Source organism: Borostomias antarcticus, assembly GCF_949987555.1.
Source record: "Borostomias antarcticus genome assembly, chromosome: 24".
Lineage (NCBI taxonomy): Eukaryota > Metazoa > Chordata > Actinopteri > Stomiiformes > Stomiidae > Borostomias > Borostomias antarcticus.
The window spans coordinates 15266535-15289057 of record NC_140257.1 but is presented as its reverse complement, the minus strand read 5'-3'; the positions used below and the strand labels follow the sequence as shown (position 1 = coordinate 15289057).

Genomic DNA, 22523 nt, shown 5'->3' with positions numbered 1-22523 from the left:
TCTATCTATCTATCTATCTATCTATCTATCTATCTATTTTGTTAAAGCTGAACGGTCAATAATTCAATAAGAGCCTCACTTGGTTCATGTGAATGAAGAGGGGGGATGAGGAGTTCATTGTCGACCCCCGTACCGTGTCATGACAACCATACATACAACATTAGCTCATGTACTCTGGTTTAAATTGATAGTGGGTTGAATGGCAGACGTGATCGACGGCTTTGCAGTTGATGTTCTCCTCAGAGTGTGAAATGTTAATAATATGACACTGATGTGTAAAACGTTTGTTGTGACACCAATATGATAATAATAAAATGCATTTTATAGCACTTTTCATACAAACTGCAGCTCAAAGAGCTTCAAAATGCAATGCCCCCCTCCCCAACAGACAGACACAATATCCAGAAATTAACCCTATATTCTCCACACTAAATGTCAGAAAACATCAGTTTGTTCTTGGGTCATACCACATATATATAACCATAGGGGTAACAAGATGTTCCTCCAAAATATCCACGTGGGAAGGGTCCTGTGCTTCCACCAGCCAAAGCACACAACAGCTCTTTATAGCAGCCACTCATGGGTACATTTCCGATGTGCGTTTTAAGATATTCGCCCCTGTGCTAATCTCTGATTACCTCCACCCAGCAACAGCGTTGGTTTGTTTGTTAGCAGGATTACGCTAAAACTAACAGCCCGATTTTCATGAAACTCGGTGGATCAACTTGGAACCCATTCAATTTTTGTGTGGAACCAAATCACCGTCGGATCCACTAATTAAAGCAAAACTTAGAGCGAGGCCAGCTCCCTGTGTGGGGGCGCTAGAGACACAGGGTTTGGGCTGGGGTGTGCGGGTGGAGAGCCTGGAGTGCACCGAACCCCCCCCCCCCCCCCCAGAAGCTCTGACCCGAGGTGGGCACCAGGGGGCGACCACAGAGCCGCCCACATACAGACGCCCATTCACCTCCATTCATTTTTTGGACTTCTAGGCCCAGGAGCAAAAAATGGCCATATTTCGATGTGGGGAGGTCACAGAGACACGTGCGTGCGTACAGAGCTGCAAAATGCATTCAGGGGCGGAGGTCTGTGCTCTCTGAGCACCATTTCAGAAATAATTAACATGTGGTGGGATTAAATGGCAGACGTAATCGAAGGCTTTGATACACTTTGGATAAAAATAAACCTGCCTCTGATTCTGTGCTGGCGCAGTTAATCTTAATGTAACAGTGTAATGTTAATGTGAAATGTCACTAACATGCATTTGATGTAAAACCTTTGATGTGACTGCAATAACGAACTTAATTTGTATAGCCCAGAGACTGCAGCTCAAAGTGCTTCAGAAGTGTAATCCACCCCCCCCCCTACACAGACACAACATCCAGAAATGGACCCTGTCTTCCCACACTAGTGACAGACAACTGCATTTGTGGACTTGGTTATTCGTGTGTAGGTACATATTTGATAGTGATATGATGCATCTGAATGTGTTAGGGATGTAGAAGTGGTTGTGAGGGATTTAAGTGTTTCACTCTCTCTGCTCTGGAACACCTTACTTTGGTCCAACTACACAAAGCCCAATCAGAGCTGCCCGACATAGCCTATTATGCTTCTAAATTAGTAGAACTACCAAAGAGTTTATCTTAGAAATATTGTATTGTATTGTATTGCAGGCTACTGTATTGTAGTCTATTATCCCATAATACCGCCTTCATTCTGACACATTCGTTTTTATCCGCGCAATCGTCAAGACTGGCTCATGTTGTAGGGGTGGCCTGTCAAATTGTAAAACATTTTAACCCGTTTTTCTTAATTAATAGCTTCCCTATTGATTATAAAACAAACACACACTACAATTAATTGTGTAAAGACATTATACGCTTATATACTAGAGGTAAAACAGATGTAACATGACATAAGTATCTTCCCTCCCCCCTTTAACATCATCCAAGGCGCGCTAAGCGGTATTTGGCGCTAGAGTCTCGTCTATGAGGGGAAGATGAGAGGAGAGCTAACCAGCGTTAGCTTAGGTAGCTAGAGCACCATTTTTACGTCATTTGACTTTTATTAACGCAATCTTTCTGAGCATATCACCATTTTCTGTGTATGGACAATCATGTCGGATGAAGAAGCCAAGGTTCCCGAGGACCTGTTCAAAGATGTCAAGTTCTACGTGGTGGGGGACATTGACCAGAAGGTGAGGCTAGCTTGTTAGCATGCTAGCTACAAGGCTAGTATCCTTCTATCATTGACATTTCAGCCTGAACTAGCTGGCTATGCTGCTGGCTCTATGGGCCGAATCAAAAGCATTTGAGATAGTTTGCTAACATGATGATTAAAGATGATCATGTGCACTCTTGTTGAGTTGAGTGTCTAGTAAACTAGCATGCTAGGCTAGCTGGAGGTTAGCTTGTGACCAGGCTAGCTTGGACAGTGCCTTAGCTGGTCAGCTAGACATATAAGAGTTAATGATACCAGTTCCTTGTGCAGTCATTTGATTATCAGTGGATTCATATGCATCTTCACGTCTCTGTTTTAGGCAGTGATCAGAGGTGTATGCATGCATGCAGAGCTTCAGCAGTACTGTTATTCAGTCTGTGGAGCCAGGCAGCAGCTATAGAGACAGAGCTGAGATGGGTTGCGAATCTTTGGGCGACATCGTTGTACAATTGGGATCCCGTCATTGCGCATGCGCAAGGCTAGCTGCCCTTGCAGAAAGCGCCAGTGGTTGCGATCCGTGTCTTCCTGCAAAATAGTGACTGTTTTCTGGTCTCAAAATTGTGTTTTTCTAATTGGCTGATATGTTATTGATGTCATATTAAATGTATACGTAATAGAACGTCAGAGTTGTTTGATAAAAAAATGTTTCCCTATGCACCATGATGACATTAAGTGTTTTGGAAATAATGCTTAAAATATACAGTCATCAGTTAGGATAGTCACATTGTGCATGTTTCCATCCACATAGGTTTTCATCTATTGCATTGAACCCCGCTTTCTGTCTCTCTCTGTCTCTCTCTCTCTCTCTCTCTCTGTCTCTCTCTCTGTCTCTCTCTCTCTGTCTCTCTCTGTCTCTCTCTCTGTCCCTCTCTCTTTCTCTCTCTCTCTCTCTGTCCCTCTCTCTCTCTGTCTCTCTCTCTCTCTGTCTCTCTCTGTCCCTCTCTCTCTGTCTCTCTCTCTCTGTCTCTCTCTCTCTGTCTCTCTCTCTCTGTCCCTCTCTCTCTCTGTCCCTCTCTCTCTCTGTCTCTCTCTCTGTCCCTCTCTCTGTCTCTCTCTCTCTGTCTCTCTCTCTCTGTCTCTCTCTCGTGTTTCAGGTGGTGCAGCTGCTGAAGGCTGGCCGAGGGAAGGAGGTGTCCTACAATGCCCTGGCGACGCACATCATCACAGAGGACTGGGACAACCCGGAGGTGGGCGAGTCTCGAGAGGTGTTTGACCTGCCGGTCGTTAAGGTGAGCGGGGTGTGGACGCCATGTAGCGTCAGGTGCTGTGTCGAATACTTCAGCTGAATCAAAACATTACATTACATTACAGTCATTTAGCTGATGCTTTTATCCAAAGCGACTTACAATAATTGCATTTAAAGGAGTAGTAAAGGGAAAATGCATGTTTAGCCCTGTTTTAAGGTTACTTATGATCATATACAATGGTTCAGATCAAAACGTTGGCAAAGCTAGCATTTTCGAGAAAGTTGATGATTGCTCTACCACCGTTTTGGTCATACAATGGATGTGGATGGGCATCTTGAAAAATCATTCAAAAACATGTTAAACTCTCGATTTCAAAGACAAGAAACTCACCGAGGTGTTAGGTGGCGTTCTGACATATAATTCGGCATAAAGTAAGATTCTAGTTAATCTGGAAAGGCTTTTTAAAATATTTAGCATAGAACTATTTAGTCGCAGCACATACGTGTGTAAACGTCCGCAAACTAGGTAGCCTAGCAACATAAACAATAACAATAGCTACCGTAAGTAGTTCCGCTTCCTGAATCCCCTCTGCGGATTGATCTACACATCTACAACGGTCGCGTCAATACAAGTCAATGGATTTCATAAAATGATCAATAAAACCCTACAGGATTCATACTTTGCGGCGAATTGGATGTCAGAACACCAACGGACACCAATTACACCCTCTGTGAGCTTCTTGTCTTTGAAATCGAGAGTTTTTGAATGATTTTTCAAGATGCCCATCCACATCCATTGTATGACCAAAACGGTGGTAGAGCAATTCTCAACTTTCTCGAAAATGCTAGTTTTGATCTGAACCATTGTATATGATCATAAGTAACCTTAAAACAGGGCTCAACATGCATTTTCCCTTTACTACTCCTTTAACGAATCAAAATATTAGAAACCTGGCAGAGAAATATTTTAATCATGCTAGACGTTGAAATCGATGGAATCAAAATCAGAAAAATGGAATGTTGGTGGAAGAAAATCAATACCAAAGGGATTAATCATGGTAGAAAAGTAAAAAGACTAACATGTAGTTTCTCCTCCTTTCTCTTCCAGCCCTCCTGGGTTCTCCTGTCGGTCAGATGTGGGGACCTGCTCCCGTATCCTCCCGTCACTGAATCACAATCACCTCTACTATAGCCAGGAAACGTGTTCACTGGGACTCTCCATCCCCGTGCTGCTACATGTTGTCCCAAAGAGTTATGTGGTTAGAACATCCTGCGTCTCGTTTCATTCCCCATTCCCTGCATTCGTGTTACGATTCAACTCACCCCGTCGTCAGTGTCTGTTTCTAGTGATGTGCCCAATCCCAGCATGGTTCTGAATTTGAATCTTGATTCCCTAACCAATGATGATCCAGAGTTACAGGGTTCTCACCTGAATCTGGGCAGATATTCTTCGGAGTTACGGTGTGTCTCCCCAAGGTATACACACTTCCTCTTTCCGTCATGACCGAAAATCACACGTGTGTGTGTGCTAATGTGTAAATGGCTCCTCCTTGCCAGTCTTCTCTCGTATCAATCCATGACTCGTTTGATTAGTTCGGCCTGAGTTTTGTTGTCGTAGGTTCAGGTCGTGACCGTTCTGAAAGCCTTTTCCATCGTAGTTTCTGTCTTGGTGTTCTCAGCTCCCACAGGATCTCGGTGCTCTTTGGGCCATGGTGACGTTCTACGGGGGTGAATGTCAGCTCAACTTCAATAAGAAGGTCACGCACCTGGTCTGCACTGAACCTAAGGGGGTAAGTCATGTAGCCTACTCCCAACACCAGCTCTCAGTCATGTCTGTCTGTCTCTCCCTCCCTTTCTCCCTCCCTCCCTCCCTCCCTCTCTCTCGTTAGCTAGGTAAGTCATGTAGCCTACTCCCAACACCAGCTCTCAGTCATGTCTGTCTGTCTGTCTGTCTGTCTGTCTGTCTCTCCCTCCCTCCCTCCCTCCCTCCCTCCCTCTCTCTCCTTAGCTAGGTAAGTCATGTAGCCTACTCCCAACACCAGCTCTCAGCCATGTCTGTCTGTCTGTCCCTCCCTCCCTCTCTCTCTCCCTCCCTCCCTCTCTCTCTCTCCCTCCCTCCCTCTCTCTCTCTCCCTCCCTCCCTCTCTCTCTCTCCCTCCCTCCCTCCCTCCCTCCCTCCCTCCCTCCCTCCCTCCCTCCCTCCCTCCCTCCCTCCCTCCCTCCCTCCCTCTATCTCCCTCTCTCTCCTTAGCTAGGTGAGTCATGTATTCTTCTCCCAACATGCTCTCAGCCATGCCATGTGAAGAAGTCCAACTTTTTCAGCTGTGAAATTGATGTAACTGTGTTAAGATGTCTGTGGACCACATTCATTCCCAGAGCTAATATCTACCGGCAAATCAGAAAATAGAATGCGATTGTGAATGTTTGCTCCTCCTAGAGAGCAGGACTTTGAGAGTGAGTAATCCCGTAGTGGACAGTGCCTTAGCCAGGCTCGTCCTGACCGGCCCGGTCTATAACCCAGGCTTTGTCGCCAGGCCGTTTGACGGTTATTGCAGTGAGCGTACGGACGGCTTGGTTTTACTGTCTGGGTTTTACTACTCTCTATGTGTCTGGGACACTTCATGCAAAAATCTGGTGCTCAAATCCTGGCAATTCATTGGTAGCGACGGAATCCCGGCGACACCAATCTGTAACGACGTTCGCAATCAGGCGTTCCCACCCATAGATATGTCCCGCCCATCTAACCTTGGCTAGCGTCTCTCATTTGCTGCTACGACCTGTCACTCTTTCAATTCTGACCCGTCGATACGCCCTCAGAACACCAGCTAGGGTGGAGAAGTGGCCCAGACTCTATTATGTAGTATGCGGAGCGCATTGATTCAACATAATATTTGAGTCTGGAGAGAGACTAGGTGTGACAACGACTGGTTAGCTACAACAGGGTCTCCCACTTTGTTTTCCAGGGACCCTGAGATAATACACAGTAATTACACTCAGCTGTCCTTAGGACACTTTGCAGTGTACCGAAACATTCAAACCTTGATGTATGAGGCCTATAGACGAATAACCATGTATGTGCATTTAGATTTTCTGGGTGTTCAGGAAGATCGTCCGTTTTTTAATGTGGACGTCTCGTCTGTGTTTTTGGCGTTTCGCCGCGCGCGCGTCTGTTCCAGGCCAAGTACGAGTGCGCCCTGAAGCACGCCGGCATCAAGGTCGTCACGCCGGACTGGATCATGGACTCCGTGGACGAGCGCGGCAGGAAGGACGAGCTGCTCTACCACCCCAGGCTGACCTTCCAGGAGCCCGAGGAGGAAGAGGAGGACTACAGCGACGAGGACTACGACCAGCGCTCGCGCTCCGACGGCAGCTACAGCGACCGCCGCTCGCGCTCCCGGAGGTCCAGCCCGGCCTCGTCGCGGGACGAGTCGCCCGCCAGCGCGCGCGGTGGCGGCGGCGGGGGGGCTTCCCGGTCCCCGTCCCGTAAAGCCGAGCGGCGGGACGAGCTCATGTTCGACGACTCGTCGGACGAGTCGCCGGAGAAGGAGGAACGCAACCTGAACTGGACGCCGGCCGAGGTGCCGCAGGGCGCCGCCGCCGCCACCGCCGCCATCCCCACGGGAAAACGCCGCCAGCCGGCCGGTAAAGACTCGGGCCTGATCAACCTTTGCGCCAGCGTGCCGCCGGTGTCCGCCGGTGCTTTGCCGGCGTCCGACGGCCGTGCCGCCATGGCGCCGTCACCCGCCCAGGGCCCCGAGAGGTCGGAGGTCATGGCCAGTTGGAGCCCCGCGGCCAGAACGCTCAGAAACATCACCAACAACACGGACATCCAGCAGGCCAACCGGCCGCCCAACGTCGCTCACGTAAGACCGAGACCGCCGGCTGCTTAGGACGCCTCACGCGTGCGGAGAATAGAATCCAGTAGAGAAGAATGACATATTCAATAGAAAAGGGCATTTTCAGAGTATCAACCTTTAACGTTTATTTCCTCCATGCAGATCCTCCAGAGCCTCTCGGCCTCCACCAAGACGTTGGAGCAGCAAGCCAATCAGAGCCAGGCCGCCGCCCCCAACAGTAACAACCCTCTCCTCTTCAACCAATCAAAGCTCCCCGGTCAGCAGCTCACCCCCGAGGCACAGCAACAGTTACTACAGCAACAACAACAACAGCAACAGTCGCATCAGGTCGCCCAGCAACAACAACAACAACAACAACCACCACAACAGCACCAACAACCACAGCAGTTGCCGCAGCAACACCCCATGATGCACCTCCAGCAGCAACAGCAGCTCATGCAGATGCATCATCAACAACAACAACAACAACAGCTGCAGGTGCCCCAGCCAGGCTTTCCCCAGATGCCCCAGCAACAGCCGGCCCATTTCCTCCAACAACAACAACAACAACAACCACAACCACCCCATCAACAGCAGCTCCACCCACAGATGTTCAACCAGCAACAACAACAACAACCACTACAACAACAGCAGCAGCATGCGTTCTCCCAGCAGCAGCAGCAGCAGCTGCGTCCTCAGCAGCTGGTCCGGCCGCCCATGCAGCAGCAGATCCAGCACCAGCACGCCTTACAGCAGCAGCTCCAGCAGTTCCAGCAGCAGAGGCTGCAGATGCAGCTGCAACAACAACAACAACAACAACAACAGCAGCAGCAGCAGCAGAACCAACAGCTGCACCAGCAGCATCTGCAACAGCAGCAGCAGCATTTTCTGCAGCAGCAGATGCAGCAGCAGCAACACATGCAGCAGATGCAGCAGCAGCAGCAACAACAACAAACTCTCCAGAGTCAACAACAGCAGGCCATGCAGCATCCGAGCCAGCAGCCGCATCAACAACAACAACAACAACCACAACAACAGCCGTCGTCGCTCCAGCCCCAGATCCAGCCCCCTCAACTGGCCCAGCTGTTCGGCCACGAGCCGGGGCAAGAGAGTGAGTCACTAGAGGGTGGGGGAGAGGAGGCGTACCCCATCTTTATTTGGCCCGACGAGAAGCGCCAAGAAGTCTAGTTTGTGTTTTCGATGGCAAACGGCGTCATTTCAAAATGGCAGACAGACGCAGTCGCGAGTGTTCCTAAGACGGTAGTTGGGTGGTTTGACCAGGACAACGCGCAGTGAATTCATGAATTCCTCATCTCTCTCTCTCTCTCTCTCTCTCTCTCTCTCTCTCTCTCTCTCTCTCTTAATCTCCATCTGTCTGTCTGTCCCTCTCTCCAGTTCCAGCAGACGGCTTCCTAGTGGGCTGTGTGTTCGCCATAGCAGACTACCCCGAGCAGATGGCCGACAAGCAGCTCCTGGCCACCTGGAAGAGGGTACGCTCAAATGTGTTTAGTCTGAGCTAAGATTGAGAGAGAGAGATTAGAGCATAACTGATCTTTTTGTGAATGTCAAATGGCAGAGATGCAAACCTTCACGTAAAGAACAAAGTGCCAAGAACCCACTTGGCTCAGACCTAGCTCGAAGAACTTGATGTCGTCTTTAGAACCTCTGAATTAAAGTCCGTAGAGGGCAGTATGAGTCATTTCAAACAGCTGTAATGTTCTAATGCTGGGGGGTGCACACTTTTTTTTGTCTTGGGAGATGCATCTGAAATTACCAGCAAATAAAATGTAATATTTTATAAATTACACAAAATTACCGTAACATTTACATAATAAATGTGAAATAACAACAACATTAAGACTGCTGTTTCAAAATCAAAGAATACATTTGTTAATGTATTTAATACATTTATTAATCAAGCTACCATATACTTCATATACGGCCCTGTTCTAAGGCTTTCATGCTCCGTTGTGTACGACGGGGATATACCGTCTGGGCTCTGACGTGTGTGTCGTTGCTGTGAGCAGGTCATCCAGGCCTACGGGGGCGCTGTGGACTCCTCGCTCAACAGCCGCTGCACTCACCTGCTGTGTGAGAGCCAGGTCAGCAGCATGTACGTCCAGGTGAGCACTAAAGACCCTCGTTCGGCTTGAGCCTGAGTGTGTTTAATGTAGTGTGAGTGTGTATAATGTAGTGTGTTCGCGTGTGTGTGTATAATGTAGTGTGTGTGTATATAATGTAGTGTGTTCGTGTGTGTATAATGTGTGTGTATATAATGTAGCGTGTTCCTGTGTGTGTGTGTATAATGTAATGTGCGTGTACTGTATATACTGTAGTGTATTTGTGTGTGTTTATAATGTGTGTGTATATAATGTAGTGTGTGTGCGTGTGTGCCGTCCTGCGTACCTACCCAGCGTGCGCTAACACGCTTCCTCCCTGTCCCCCCCCCCCCCCCCTGTGTTCAGGCGCTGAGGGAGGGGAAGCGCTGTGTGACGGCCCACTGGCTCAACACCGTCATGAAGAAGAAGAGGATGGTGCCTCCCCACCGGACCCTGCACCTCCCCTTCGCCTTCCCCCCGGGGGCCAAGCCCTGCTCCCAGCACGTACGTCGCAGCATAGCCGCTACGCTATCCAGCCGCTACGCTATCCAGCCGCTACGCTATCCACGCGCTACGCTAGCCAGCCGCTACGCTATCCAGCCGCTACGCTATCCAGCCGCTACGCTATCCGGCCGCTACTCTATCCAGCCGCTACGCTAGCTAGTATCACTCTGACCATCTTCACTCAATATAGATGTTTATTTAATAAATACATATCGATAGTAACATGGTGATGTTAACAATAAATTGCAACGCAAACTATAACACCTTTCAGCCTCCCTCAATATGTATCTCTCCCCCATCCCGTCTCTCTCCTCCTTCTCCCCTCTCTCTCTCTCTCTCCTCCTCCCCTCTGTCTCTCTCCTCACCCTCCCCTTGTCTCTCTCTCCTTCTCCTCCCCTCTGTTTCTCTCGTCTCACTCCTCTATGTCTCTCTCCTCTTCTCTTTCTCTCCTCCTCCCCTCTCTCTCTCCCTCCTCCCCCCTCTCTCTCCCTCCTCCCCTCTCTCTCTCTCCCTCCTCCCCTCTCTCTCTCCCCCTCCTCCCCTCTCTCTCTCTCTCCCTCCTCTCCTCTCTCCGTCCTCTCCTCTCTCTCCCTCCTCTCCTCTGTCTCTCTCCCTCCTCTCTCCCTCCTCTCCTCCTCTCTCTCTCTCCCCCTCCTCCCCTCTCTCTCTCCCCCTCCTCCCCTCTCTCTCTCCCTCCTCTCCTCTCTCTCTCCCTCCTCTCCTCTCTCTCCCTCCCTCCTCTCCTCTCTCTCTCCCTCCTCTCCTCTGTCTCTCTCCCTCCTCAGATCATCTCAGTAACGGGGTTTGTGGACACGGACAGAGACGACCTGAAGCTGATGTCCTACCTGGCGGGGGCCAGATACACCGGCTACCTCTGTCGCAGCAACACCGTGCTCATCTGCAAGGGGTAACGAGGGAGGGAGGGAGGGAGGGAGGGATGGATGGAGAGGATGGCTGGATGGATGGAGGGAGGGAGGGATGAATGGATGCATTCATGCATGGAGGGATGGTTGGATGGATGGATGGATTTCCTCTCTTCTCCCTCTAGTACGGCCAGTGGTCTGAGGTATGAGAGGATGGATGGATAGAAATATGGATGGATGGATGGATGGATGGATAGAAATATGGATGGATGGATGGATGGATGGATGGATGGATGGATGGATGGATGGATGGATGGATAGAAAGATGGATGGATGGATGGATGGATGGATGGATGGATGGATGGATGGATAGAAAGATGGATGGATGGATGGATAGAAAGATGGATGGATGGATGTATGGATAGAAAGATGGATGGATGGATGGATGGATAGATGGATGGATGGATGGATGGATGGATGGATGGATAGAAATATGGATGGATGGATGGATGGATAGAAAGATGGATGGATGGATGGAAAGATGGATGGATGGATAGAAAGATGGATGGATGGATAGAAAGATGGATGGATGGATGGATGGATGGATGGATGGATGGATGGATGGATGGATGGATGGATTTAAAGATGGATGGATAGAAAGATGGATGGATGGATAGAAAGATGGATGGATGGATGGATGGATAGAAAGATGGATGGATGGATGGATGGATGGATGGATGGATGGATGGATGGATGGATGGATGGATGGATGGATGGAAAGATGGATGGATGGATAGAATGATGGATGGATGGATGGATGGATGGATGGATGGATGGATGGATGGATGGATAGAAAGATGGATGGATGGATGGATGGATGGATGGATGGATGGATGGATGGAAAGATGGATGGATGGATGGATGGAAAGATGGATGGATAGAAAGATGGATGGATGGATGGATAGAAAGATGGATGGATGGATGGATGGATGGATGGATGGATGGATGGATGGAAAGATGGATAGAAAGATGGATGGATCGATGGATGGATGGATAGAAAGATGGATGGATCGATGGATGGATGGATAGAAAGATGGATGGATAGATTGATTTCGGCAGTTCTCCTTCATCACTCCTCCCTCCAGGCTCAGAAGGCCAGGGAGCGTATTGATGGACAGAAGCATAATAAACTGATAGATAGATGGTCAGATGCATAATAAACTGATAGATAGATGGTCAGATGCATAATAAACTGATAGATAGATGGAGAGATAGATGCATGAACTGATAGATGGACAGATGCATAATAAACTGATAGATGGACAGATGCATAATAAACTGATAGATGGACAGATGCACATAATCTGATATATAGATGGACAGATGGATATAAACTGATATATAGATGGACAGATGATGATAAACTGATAGACATAATAAACTGATAGACAGATGGACAGATGCATAATAAATGGATATAAAGATGGACAGATGATAATAAACTGAGACATAATAAACTGATAGATAGACATAATAAACTGATAGATAGACATAATAAACTGATAGACATAATAAACAGATATAAAGATGGACAGATGATAATAAACCGATAGACAGATGGACAGATGATGATAAACTGATAGACAGATGGACAGATGATGATAAACTGATAGACATAATAAACCGATAGACAGATGGACAGATGCATAATAAACGGATAGACAGATGGACAGATGCATAATAAACGGATAGACAGATGGACAGATGCATAATAAGCGGATAGACAGATGGACAGATGATGATAAAGCGCCAGGTAGCTGTCCAGACGGTCAGACTGACGGATCTCCGTGGCGCCCCCAGGCCCAGCGGTCTGAAGTACGACAAGGCGAAGGAGTGGAGGATCCCGTGCGTGAGCGCCCAGTGGCTGTGTGACGTCCTGCTGGGGAACTTCGAGGCGCTGAGGCAGGTGCAGCACAGCAGATACTCCAACTACAACCTGCAGGAGCCCATGACACCCAACCCGCACCTGGCACACAACCTGCTAGGTAGGGGCGTGTGTGTGTGTGTGTGTGTGTGTGTGCGCGCGCGTGTGTGTGTCCTCGTCCCCTACCAACCCACTATCCATCTACTAGATAGATGTGTGTCTAGGTGCCTGTGTGTACAGTATAACACACACACACACTCAGGCTATACACTACGAGATAGATGTGTGTCTAGGTGCCTGTGTGTGCAGTATAACACACACACACTCAGGCTATACACTACGAGATAGATGTGTGTCTAGGTGCCTGTGTGTGCAGTATAACACACACACACTCAGGCTATACACTACGAGATAGATGTGTGTCTAGGTGCCTGTGTGTGCAGTATAACACACACACACTCAGGCTATACACTACGAGATAGATGTGTGTCTAGGTGCCTGTGTGTACAGTATAACACACACACACACTCAGGCTATACACTACGAGATAGATGTGTGTGTAGGTTTCTGTGTGTACTATATATAACACACACACACACACACGTTTGTCCTGGTGCTCCAGGTGCTTGGTGTGTTCCAGTGAAGGTGTCTGTGTACACAGTGTATAACACACACACACACACACACACACACACACACACATCTTGTCGTCCTCCTGGTGCTTGGTGTGTTCCAGTGAAGGTGTCTGTGTACACAGTGTATAACACACACACACACACGTGTCTGTGTCCCTGCAGGTGCGTGGCGTGTCCCAGTGAAGGTGTCTGTGTACACAGTGTATAACACACACACACACACACACGTGTCTGTCCCTGCAGGTGCGTGGCGTGTCCCAGTGAAGGTGTCGTCCGAGGCTCTGGCCAGCCTGCAGCTCCAGCTGAAGCAGAAACAGACGGACGCCGGCTCCCAACCGCTCAGCAAGAAGCCCCGGTCAGTCCCAGAGGCCCTCACTCCATCATAGACACTACACCACTCCATCATAGACACTACACCACTCCATCATAGACACTACACCACTCCATCATAGACACTACACCACTCCATCATAGACACTACACCACTCCATCATAGACACTACACCACTCCATCATAGACACTACACCGTTCGTTCGTTTCCTTCGTTCGTTCGTTCCTTTCCTTCCTTCTTTTCCTTCCTTCCTTCCTTCCTTTTTTCCTTCCTTCCTTCCTTCCTTCCTTCCTTCCTTCCTTCCTTCCTTCCTTCCTTCCTTCCTTCCTTCCTTCCTTCCTTCCTTCCTTCCTTCCTTCCTTCCTTCCTTCCTTCCTTCCTTCCTTCCTTCCTTCCTTCCTTCCTTTCTTCGTTCGTTCGTTCGTTTCGTTCGTTCGTTTCGTTCGTTCGTTTCGTTCGTTCGTTCGTTTATTCAGCTACTTTGATACCATATTCTGTAAGTGTAGAGGAATTTGAATGTGTTTAGTTCCTTCTTGAGTGACATGCCGACTGTGTGTGTGTCTGTCTCAAATTCAAAGATGCTTTATTGGCATGGCCGAAGACGAGCGATATTACAGTAGAAAATCAACAGAAACAGATTTTTTTTTGTCAGTCAGAACAATTCAATGTAGTCAGAGTGGAATAATGACAAGTAATTCAATCCTTCTCTCTCTCTGTCTCCCTCCATCTCTCTCTCTCTCTCTTTCTGTATCTCCCTCCATCTCTCTCTCTCTTTCTGTATCTCCCTCCATCTCTCTCTCTCTGTCTCTGTCTCTCTCTCTCTGTCTCTGTAGGCTTGAGGAGATCCAGTCTCCCACTAAGAAGCTTCCTCCAGAGGCCACTCCTCATGTGTTCTTTACTGGCTTTGAGCCCACGCAGGTCCAGCAGTATGTGAAGGTAGGACCCCCGACCTTACACTCTCTCTCTGACCTGAAGAACACGCACTGACCTGAAGAACACTCTCTCTCTGACCTGAAGAACCTCTCTCTGACCTGAAGAACACACTCTCTGACCTGCCAGTAATTTCCTCCTTTCTCGCCTGTCTCTCTCTCTCTCCTCCCTCTCTCTCCTCTGCCCCCCTCTCTCTCCCCCCCCCTCTCTCTCTCCAGCGGCTGCACGGCCTGGGCGGGGAGCTGGCGGAGAACGCCCAGAAGTGCACCCACCTGATAGCGGCCAAGGTGACGCGCACGGTCAAGTTCCTGACGGCCATGTCCACGGTCCGGCACATCGTCACCCCCGATTGGCTGGAGGACAGCTGGAAGAGCCAGAAGTTTGTGGGTTCGTTCGTTTTTTTTTTGTGTGTTGTTATTTTCCGTTTTGTGTTAGCGGCAGCTTTTATGTGACTTGACCGTTTTCGGACGGAGAGAGGGTTGGTTCGTCACGCCGTGCGGTTGGTTCGTCACGCCGTGCGGTTGGTTCGTCCCGTCGTGCGGTTGGTTCGTCCCGTCGTGCGGTTGGTTCGTCACGCCGTGCGGTTGGTTCGTCACGCCGTGCGGTTGGTTCGTCCCGCCGTGCGGTTGGTTCGTCCCGTCGTGCGGTTGGTTCGTCCCGTCGTGCGGTTGGTTCGTCCCGTCGTGCGGTTGGTTCGTCCCGCAGTGCGGTTGGTTCGTTACGCCGTGCGGGGCGGCCGTAGACGGAGGTATAAGTTGGATGTGCCGTGCCGCTACATCGGGGGTCCGCATGTGGCTTTTCAACCCATCTCTGTTGGCTCACTGGCTTTGACAAAAATTATATGGAAATGAAAAACTAAATAAATATATTACTATTAAATACATTTATTTATTACAAAAATGGTAATGTTGGGTAGCTAGCTATATCGCAGCAGAATGCATAGAAATTCACCAGAATGCAATGCAATCAAAATATCACCTCCGGACCCCCAGACCCCATCTTAACGTGTCCCGCCCTGGGTGCGTACCACCAAATCTAAAAACAAATCTAATGAGAAACACGGTCTTCATTATAAGGCTCATATGTTTTACAGCTCAAGTCAGATTTTGTATTTTTTTTAAATCCAAAAATGGCTCTTTTGACCGTAAAGGTTGCCGACCTCTGCTCAATAGGAAGCACTCGTCGACTGTTCAAGACGTATTCCGTTCACTCATGAACATGATCTGTGAAATTTACTGCACATACTAAGTGAGTGTCTCTGTGTGAACGTCTGTCGGCGTGTGTTTCTGCGTGTGTGCGTGCGCGTGTGTGCGTGTGTGCGTGTGTGTGTGTGTGTGTGTGTGCGCGTCCATGTGTGTGTGTGTTGACAGATGAGCAGAGCTTCATGCTGAGAGATGCTGAGGCAGAGGTTCTGTTCAGCTTCAGCCTGGAGGAGTCCCTCAAGAAGGCCCACAATGCACCTCTCTTCAAGGTCAGTGCACATCTCGTACCAGTGGAACTGCATGGTTTCCCAGACAAGAGAGGACAGATAACGGTGACCTACTCTATTCTGCTCAACGCTACTGTACTGCACTCTATTCTAGATTTGATTCTAGTCAACTGTACTAACCAACACCAGGCCCTGTACCTTTAAAAAAAATAAAAAAAATAGAACCCTTAAGTTAGATTCCTCTGTTATTCTGCTTTATCGGGTAGATTCCTCTGTTATACTGCGTTGTTAGGTAGCCATTAAAAAGAAGAAATCCTTACTCTGTTGAGATGAGTTTGGTACTTATCGATTTATTTCCCTCTCTCTGTCTCCACCTCTTTCCATCTCCCTCGTTCCCTGGCTGTCCATGTCCCTCCACCTCTCTCAATCCCTCTCTCCCTCCCTCCACCTCTCTCTAACCCCCCCTCTCTCTTTCTCTACCTCGACCTTTCTCAATCCCTCTCTCTCCCTCCACCTCTCTCTCTAACCCCCCCTCTCTCTTTCTCTCCCTCCACCTCTCTCTCTAACCCCCCTCTCTCTTTCTCTCCCTCCACCTCTCTCTCTAACCCTCCCCCTCTTTCTCTCCCTCCACCTCTCTCAATCTCTCTCTCCCTCCCCCCACCTCTCTCTCAAACCCCCCCTCTCTCTTTCTCTCCCTCCACCTCTCTCAATCCCTCTCTCCCTCCCTCCATCTCTCTCTCTAATCCCCCCTCTCTTTCTTTCCCTCCACCTCTCTCTCTAACACCCCTCTCTCTTTCTCTCCCTCCCTCTCTATCCCTCCTCTCCATCTCTCTCCCTTCCTCTCTCTCTCTCCCTCTCTCCCTCCATAGGGAAAGTATTTCTACATCACCCCCGGCATCTGCCCCAGCCTCAGCACCATGAAGGCCATTGTGGAGAGCGCAGGGGGGAAGGTTCTGGCCAAACAACCCTCCTTCCGCAAAATCATGGAGCACAAACAGAATAAGGTACTGCTACCGCTGCCCCCAAACAGTTCTGCTAGCAGCTCTGTGTGAAACGTATTCTATACATCGTGATATGTTGAAACCAACAAAACGTTCGTGTCCCTCAGAACCTTCCAGAGATTATCCTGATCTCCTGTACCAACGATCTCCACCTGTGTAAAGAGTACTTACAGAAGAACATCGGTGAGAGGAACACGCTAACAGTAGCCTAGTCGCTAACAGTACCCTACACGCTAACAGTAGCCTAGTCGCTAACAGTAGCCTACATGCTAACAGAAGCCTTATCGCTAACTGTAGTCTACACGCTGACAGTAGTCTACACGCTAACAATAGCCTAGTCGCTAACAGTAGTCTACACTCTAACAGTAGCCTACACGCTAAAAGTAGCCTACACGCTAAAAGTAGCCTAGTCGCTAACAGTAGCCTACACGCTAACAGTAGCCTAGGCGCTAACAGTAGCCTAGTCGCTAACAGTAGTCTACACACTAACAGTAGCCTTCAAACAGTAGCCTTCATGCAAACAGTAGCCTAAACGCTGACAGTAGCCTACACACTCGGTGTCCGGGGGCTCTTTGTGTAGTTTTGAGGATACTCAGGCTTTGTATGCCCCTGAATACATTTACATAAGGAAGAGGCTCTGACCCACAGCTGACCTGTAACCAGTACAGTAGGAGGAAGTCCTGCCCTCCCCGGGGGGCGGTGGACATTGGTGGAGGTGTGGCCAGGAGGGGCCAGGAGGAAGTCCTGCCCTCCCCGGGGGGCGGTGTGGCCAGGAGGGGCCAGGAGGAAGTCCTGCCCTCCCCGGGGGGCGGTGGTCATTGGTGGAGGTGTGGCCAGGAGGAAGTCCTGCCCTCCCCGGGGGGCGGTGTGGCCAGGAGGGGCCAGGAGGAAGTCCTGCCCTCCCCGGGGGGCGGTGGTCATTGGTGGAGGTGTGGCCAGGAGGGGCCAGGAGGAAGTCCTGCCCTCCCCGGGGGGCGGTGGACATTGGTGGAGGTGTGGCCAGGAGGAAGTCCTGCCCTCCCCGGGGGGCGGTGGTCATTGGTGGAGGTGTGGCCAGGAGGGGCCAGGAGGAAGTCCTGTCCTCCCCGGGGGGCGGTGGACATTAGTGGAGGTGTGGCCAGGAGGAAGTCCTGCCCTCCCCGGGGGCGGGGGACATTGGTGGAGGTGTGGCCAGGAGGGGCTGGAGGCTCCAGTAGTCCTTGGGGAAAATGCTCTAGTCCTTAACCCAACTCCACCAGTCCACTGAACCTTCTGTCTGTCTGTCTTTCCGTCTGTCAGACGTCCACAACGCCGAATTCATCCTGACTGGAGTGCTGACCCAGAACCTGGATTATGAATCATATCCTTTTTCTTTTTAAGTAAGAAGTAAGTACGTTTATTTATATAGCGCCTTAAAGATTATATATTATTATATATATTACTTATACAGTCTTTTGGGGGATTTTTTGTTGTGGTATCAGGCTTAGATCAGCTGTCCTAATGGCTAATTGCTTTTCTTAACAATCTCACATATATATTTACATGATGGTGACCTGATCAGGACGCAGGAGCAGTGTGTTTTCCTACTGATCTAATGAACTTCTATCGTGGACGAAACGATGAAGACAGAACAAGCTGCAGTGTATAGTCACCCTGATTTGGAAATCTTTTGTACTCTATTCTGTTTTGTAGCTTTTTGTAACAGTTGATGAATAAATGGATGTTATTTTTGTTAACTGAATGTTTAAATTATGGTTGAGTTTTAACTTTTTTTTTAATTTGTAATTTTGATCAATTTAATTCACTGCTTTTGGAATAAAAAATATTGAAAGTTTTGTTGTCAAAACAGAATCCCGCAGACTTTTTTGGTTTTGTGTTTGCGTCCATCAAATCAAGACACCTCGTCTGTTACTGTCAGACAATGAAGCACGGCGTCTTCTCTCAATTCTCTTGATTGTACTTTTAAGACAATTCCTCAAAGACTTGATTTAATTAATTCTTAATGAAGTGTTGGAGTAGTTAATGGTGAAGGCGTAATTGCTAGCTGTCAGACGGCGCCTGGGGTCTTCTTCCAGACCCAGTGGTCTCGGTGGGTAGCCTACGGTAATGCCCTCATAACGGCTGAGCTGAATTAGAGGGTGCCTGTCCCAAGGTCGTGTTCCACATTCTCTCTGCTTTTGGGGGGGGGGGGGAGGTGATGCGTAGTAGCTACCATGGAACCGAGGACTTCTGGTTGACTGTGACTGGCTTTGTACTGGATACCTGTCAGCAATAGGATCATGGAATACATACAGGTATGTACTTGTCTGCTAATACGCTTTTAACAGTACTTCCATTGTGGTACATTTATTATATGTCTGGTGAATTTACCTCCCTTATGGTGCATTTGTGTCGTGAGCTCTGTTTTATTACAGGACATTGTAGTGGGCCTCTGAAACGGACTGGCTACATTCCTCCCCTGTCTTTCTCTCTGTTCAGATATATAGTAGAGTTACAGGATTACTACATACACAGAGTCACTATGCTTTCATCCTGGCCAACATGGCTTGTTGATATTACCTAAATATTGGTCACAAAAACAAGAAGCTCCATTCCAGCAGCTCATCCCCAATATCTCACCTCCATCCTCCTCACCCCCAATATCTCACCTCCATCCTCCTCACCCCCAATATCTCACCTCCATCCTCCTCACCCCCAATATCTCACCTCCATCCTCACCCCCAATATCTCACCTCCAGAAGCTCACCCCCAATATCTCACCTCCATCCTCCTCACCCCCAATATCTCATCTCCATCCTCCTCACCTCCAATATCTCCCCTCCATCCTCCTACCCCCAATATCTCCCCTCCATCCTCCTCACCCCCAATATCTCCCCTCCATCCTCCTCACCCCCAATATCTCCCCTCCAGAAGCTCATCCCCAATATCTCACCTCCATCCTCCTCACCCCCAATATCTCACCTCCAGCATCGTCACCCCCAATATCTCCCCTCCATCCTCCTCACCCCCAATATCTCACCTCCATCCTCCTCACCCCCAATATCTCACCTCCATCCTCCTCACCCCCAATATCTCACCTCCAGCATCGTCACACTGCTACCCCGGACCCCACAACTGAAGAAACCCATTCACAGACAGCATCACAAGGCAGTTATACTGAAAACTACAACTGGTTAAATTGGCATGCATACTAATTGGGCTACCCATATTAATTCCAATTAGAAATGCAAATTAGGAGACACATCTTTGATTAACTCCCACAAAGTTCCTTGTTGGTTTGTGGATGTCCTCCTAGACCACTGCTGTTGACGAGGCCCAGTCGTAAAATGTTGTAATTAACCTTTAAATGCTAAAGTGAGATCTTTCTAATTACCTCGCACCCCTCCCTGCGTTGCATCCCGCAGTTTGGACTGTGTTACTTTTCTGTGTTAAATATGATGCAAAAAAATTACATGCTAATTACAGGAAGATGGGCATTGGGATTCATCAACTCTGGAATTTACATATGAGCTAATTATCTGTTAATGAAACTAATTACTAGTCATTTTGCCAATTAAAGGGCCGCAGACATCTCATTATGTTTTCCAGAGTGACTTGGATGGACCGATGCCATCTCATATAAAGAGCAAAATTAACTCTGAATAGTTAAAAGCACATAGGCTTTACTTAATTTAGCAGAATTTAAAAAGCCTATGTCCCTTTAATAGAATTATTATTTTTAGATTTTCTTTTATGGCATTGTCCAGTCAAAAGAGACCAAATTGAAGTTAGTCACACAATGTTCAATTTCTGATTTCATAATGAAAACAAATGCATTGCCTTGCAAATAAATGTTTTGGAATCAGAATTAATGTAATATCGTTCTTAAAAAAATATGCTTGCATTCATTCTAGATGTTCTTATGGCGCCCTCTACTGGGCAGTAACATGAACGTTAAAGCAGAATCAAACACTGAAGTCAGAAAGCCCTTTATTAATTTGCCAAACTCACAACCATTCCAATATACAATACCTCTGTGCAACATGGCTTACCGTTTTACAAAGCAAGAGAACAGAAAATATTTACAGAATTGTGCAAACACAGTAGTTCTTCTCTATATGACGTGAGAATATCTGAAATATTTTAAAGGCATGCATGGGATTGCAATTTGGCAAGGTAATAAAAATACTATCTGTGTACACATAAAAGCCACTTGTACTATAGTGTTCTGTCACTCATTATGTTTGAATACACCAATTATATGAGTATCACAGGTCTTTAACTGATATTAAAGCAATAGCCATATTGGAAACCATAAGGTCATTATGTACAGTATAATGTCCACGCACTGTTAGTCTGAAGAATCCAAAAACGTAGCAGAGAAGCGTAGTTAGTTCAAAGCAAGGTTAAAAGCCCCCTGTGTGTACAGGTGAAGTTGATCAGCTAAGAGGTATTTCAGTGCATAGGATCTTGGAAAGACGCCACGCCCAGTCTGTAACAACTCGCCTAAGGTCATCAGCAAGAATGCAATTTCAAAACTATTTCAAAATAAACCATTTCCATACTTTCATCCACCCTATCTACATGAATGGTCTGATACTCTTTAGAATATCCTGTACTGTAATTTGATATGATAGGCTACACATTTATCACTCAAATGTACTGTGGGTACACAGTAAAACTAAAAAGAATTAAAAATAAAACCTTCACTAATAACCACTCACTCTCACATCAATTATAATAATACCAATTTCGTTTAAAGCACCACTGAATTATATGAGCATACACTCTGTTGTCACCATACAGTAAATGATTCGGGGCGCAATGTAGTGAATGTGAGAGTCAAACCAAAAAGCAACAGTAAAACCCAGCTCTATTAAGTAGACTTAAGTCAGTGTGCTTCGGTGGTACAGTAAGACATACAAGTGTTCTCCCCAAAGCAAGTGCACTGGATTCACAATCCAAATTAGTTTCTTTTGATTTCATTGTTTAAATGAAAGATGATCGAAATACCCTAGAAACGTCCGGAAACAATAAAAATTGAATAGAACCCCAATTTTCCCTGCTAAAAAAATAAAAGTACACTGCATGATGGTTGAACGACAAAATGTGCAAAGCAAGAGCATTGACCTACAGTAGACATAAAAAAAGTGGGACACAATGCCCCTCACATTATGCTGTGGCAACAACATGACATCAGCCATCAGGACGCGCCCTTGGTTGACGGCGCTGGTGTGTGAGTGGTCCCGCCTCCTCTCCCAGCATGCATCTGGTGTCCGGGGAAGCTGGGTGTGTGTGCAGGTGTACGCACGCTCCTCCCAGCCGTGGGGGACAGGAGGGAGGGGGAGGTAGGGGAGGAGGAGGAGGAGGAGGGGGACAGGGAGGAGGAGGTGGAGGAGTAAGGCGAGGAGGAGGAGGAAGAGGAGGCCATGCAGAAGGAGCACGGGTCGGCGGCGTGCCGGCCGTTCTGGCTCTGCGACGACGACGACGGGAGCGAGAGGTGACGGCACTTGTCGCCGTGGGAGGGGCTTGGGATGCGGGGAGCGGCGTTACCGGGGGACCGCGAGGAGGCGTGGCTAGATGTAGGGACGAGACGACTCAGATTCAGA

The 22523-nt window shown here is 48.2% G+C and overlaps 2 protein-coding genes across 2 annotated transcripts in view; one reads left to right on the top strand and one right to left on the bottom strand.

Moving 5' to 3' along the window:
- Positions 1 to 2005: 2005 nt before the first annotated feature.
- On the top strand, positions 2006 to 18314 carry paxip1 (PAX interacting (with transcription-activation domain) protein 1; the record flags this gene model as incomplete). Its single annotated transcript, XM_084458312.1, has 19 exons — positions 2006 to 2194; positions 3312 to 3446; positions 4512 to 4555; positions 4816 to 4879; positions 5083 to 5193; positions 6580 to 7266; positions 7402 to 8350; positions 8635 to 8729; positions 9267 to 9362; positions 9705 to 9842; positions 10628 to 10749; positions 12566 to 12750; positions 13508 to 13619; positions 14430 to 14532; positions 14745 to 14913; positions 15897 to 15997; positions 16825 to 16959; positions 17064 to 17139; positions 18235 to 18314. Exons 1-19 carry the CDS (start codon positions 2114 to 2116, stop codon positions 18312 to 18314), a joined length of 3483 nt encoding a protein of 1160 aa, XP_084314438.1. The 5' UTR covers positions 2006 to 2113.
- Positions 18315 to 19994: 1680 nt separating this feature from the next.
- Positions 19995 to 22523, bottom strand: part of LOC311325590 (sickle tail protein homolog) — a gene marked incomplete at its 3' end in the record, with an annotated part of 54022 nt that continues 51493 nt past the window's right edge. The window contains exons 22-23 of the mRNA XM_084458311.1: positions 22359 to 22490; positions 19995 to 20049 (exon numbers count right to left, since the gene is read on the bottom strand). Coding sequence (XP_084314437.1) covers positions 19995 to 20049; positions 22359 to 22490 — 187 coding nt within the window. The remainder of the gene's footprint in view (positions 20050 to 22358; positions 22491 to 22523) is intronic.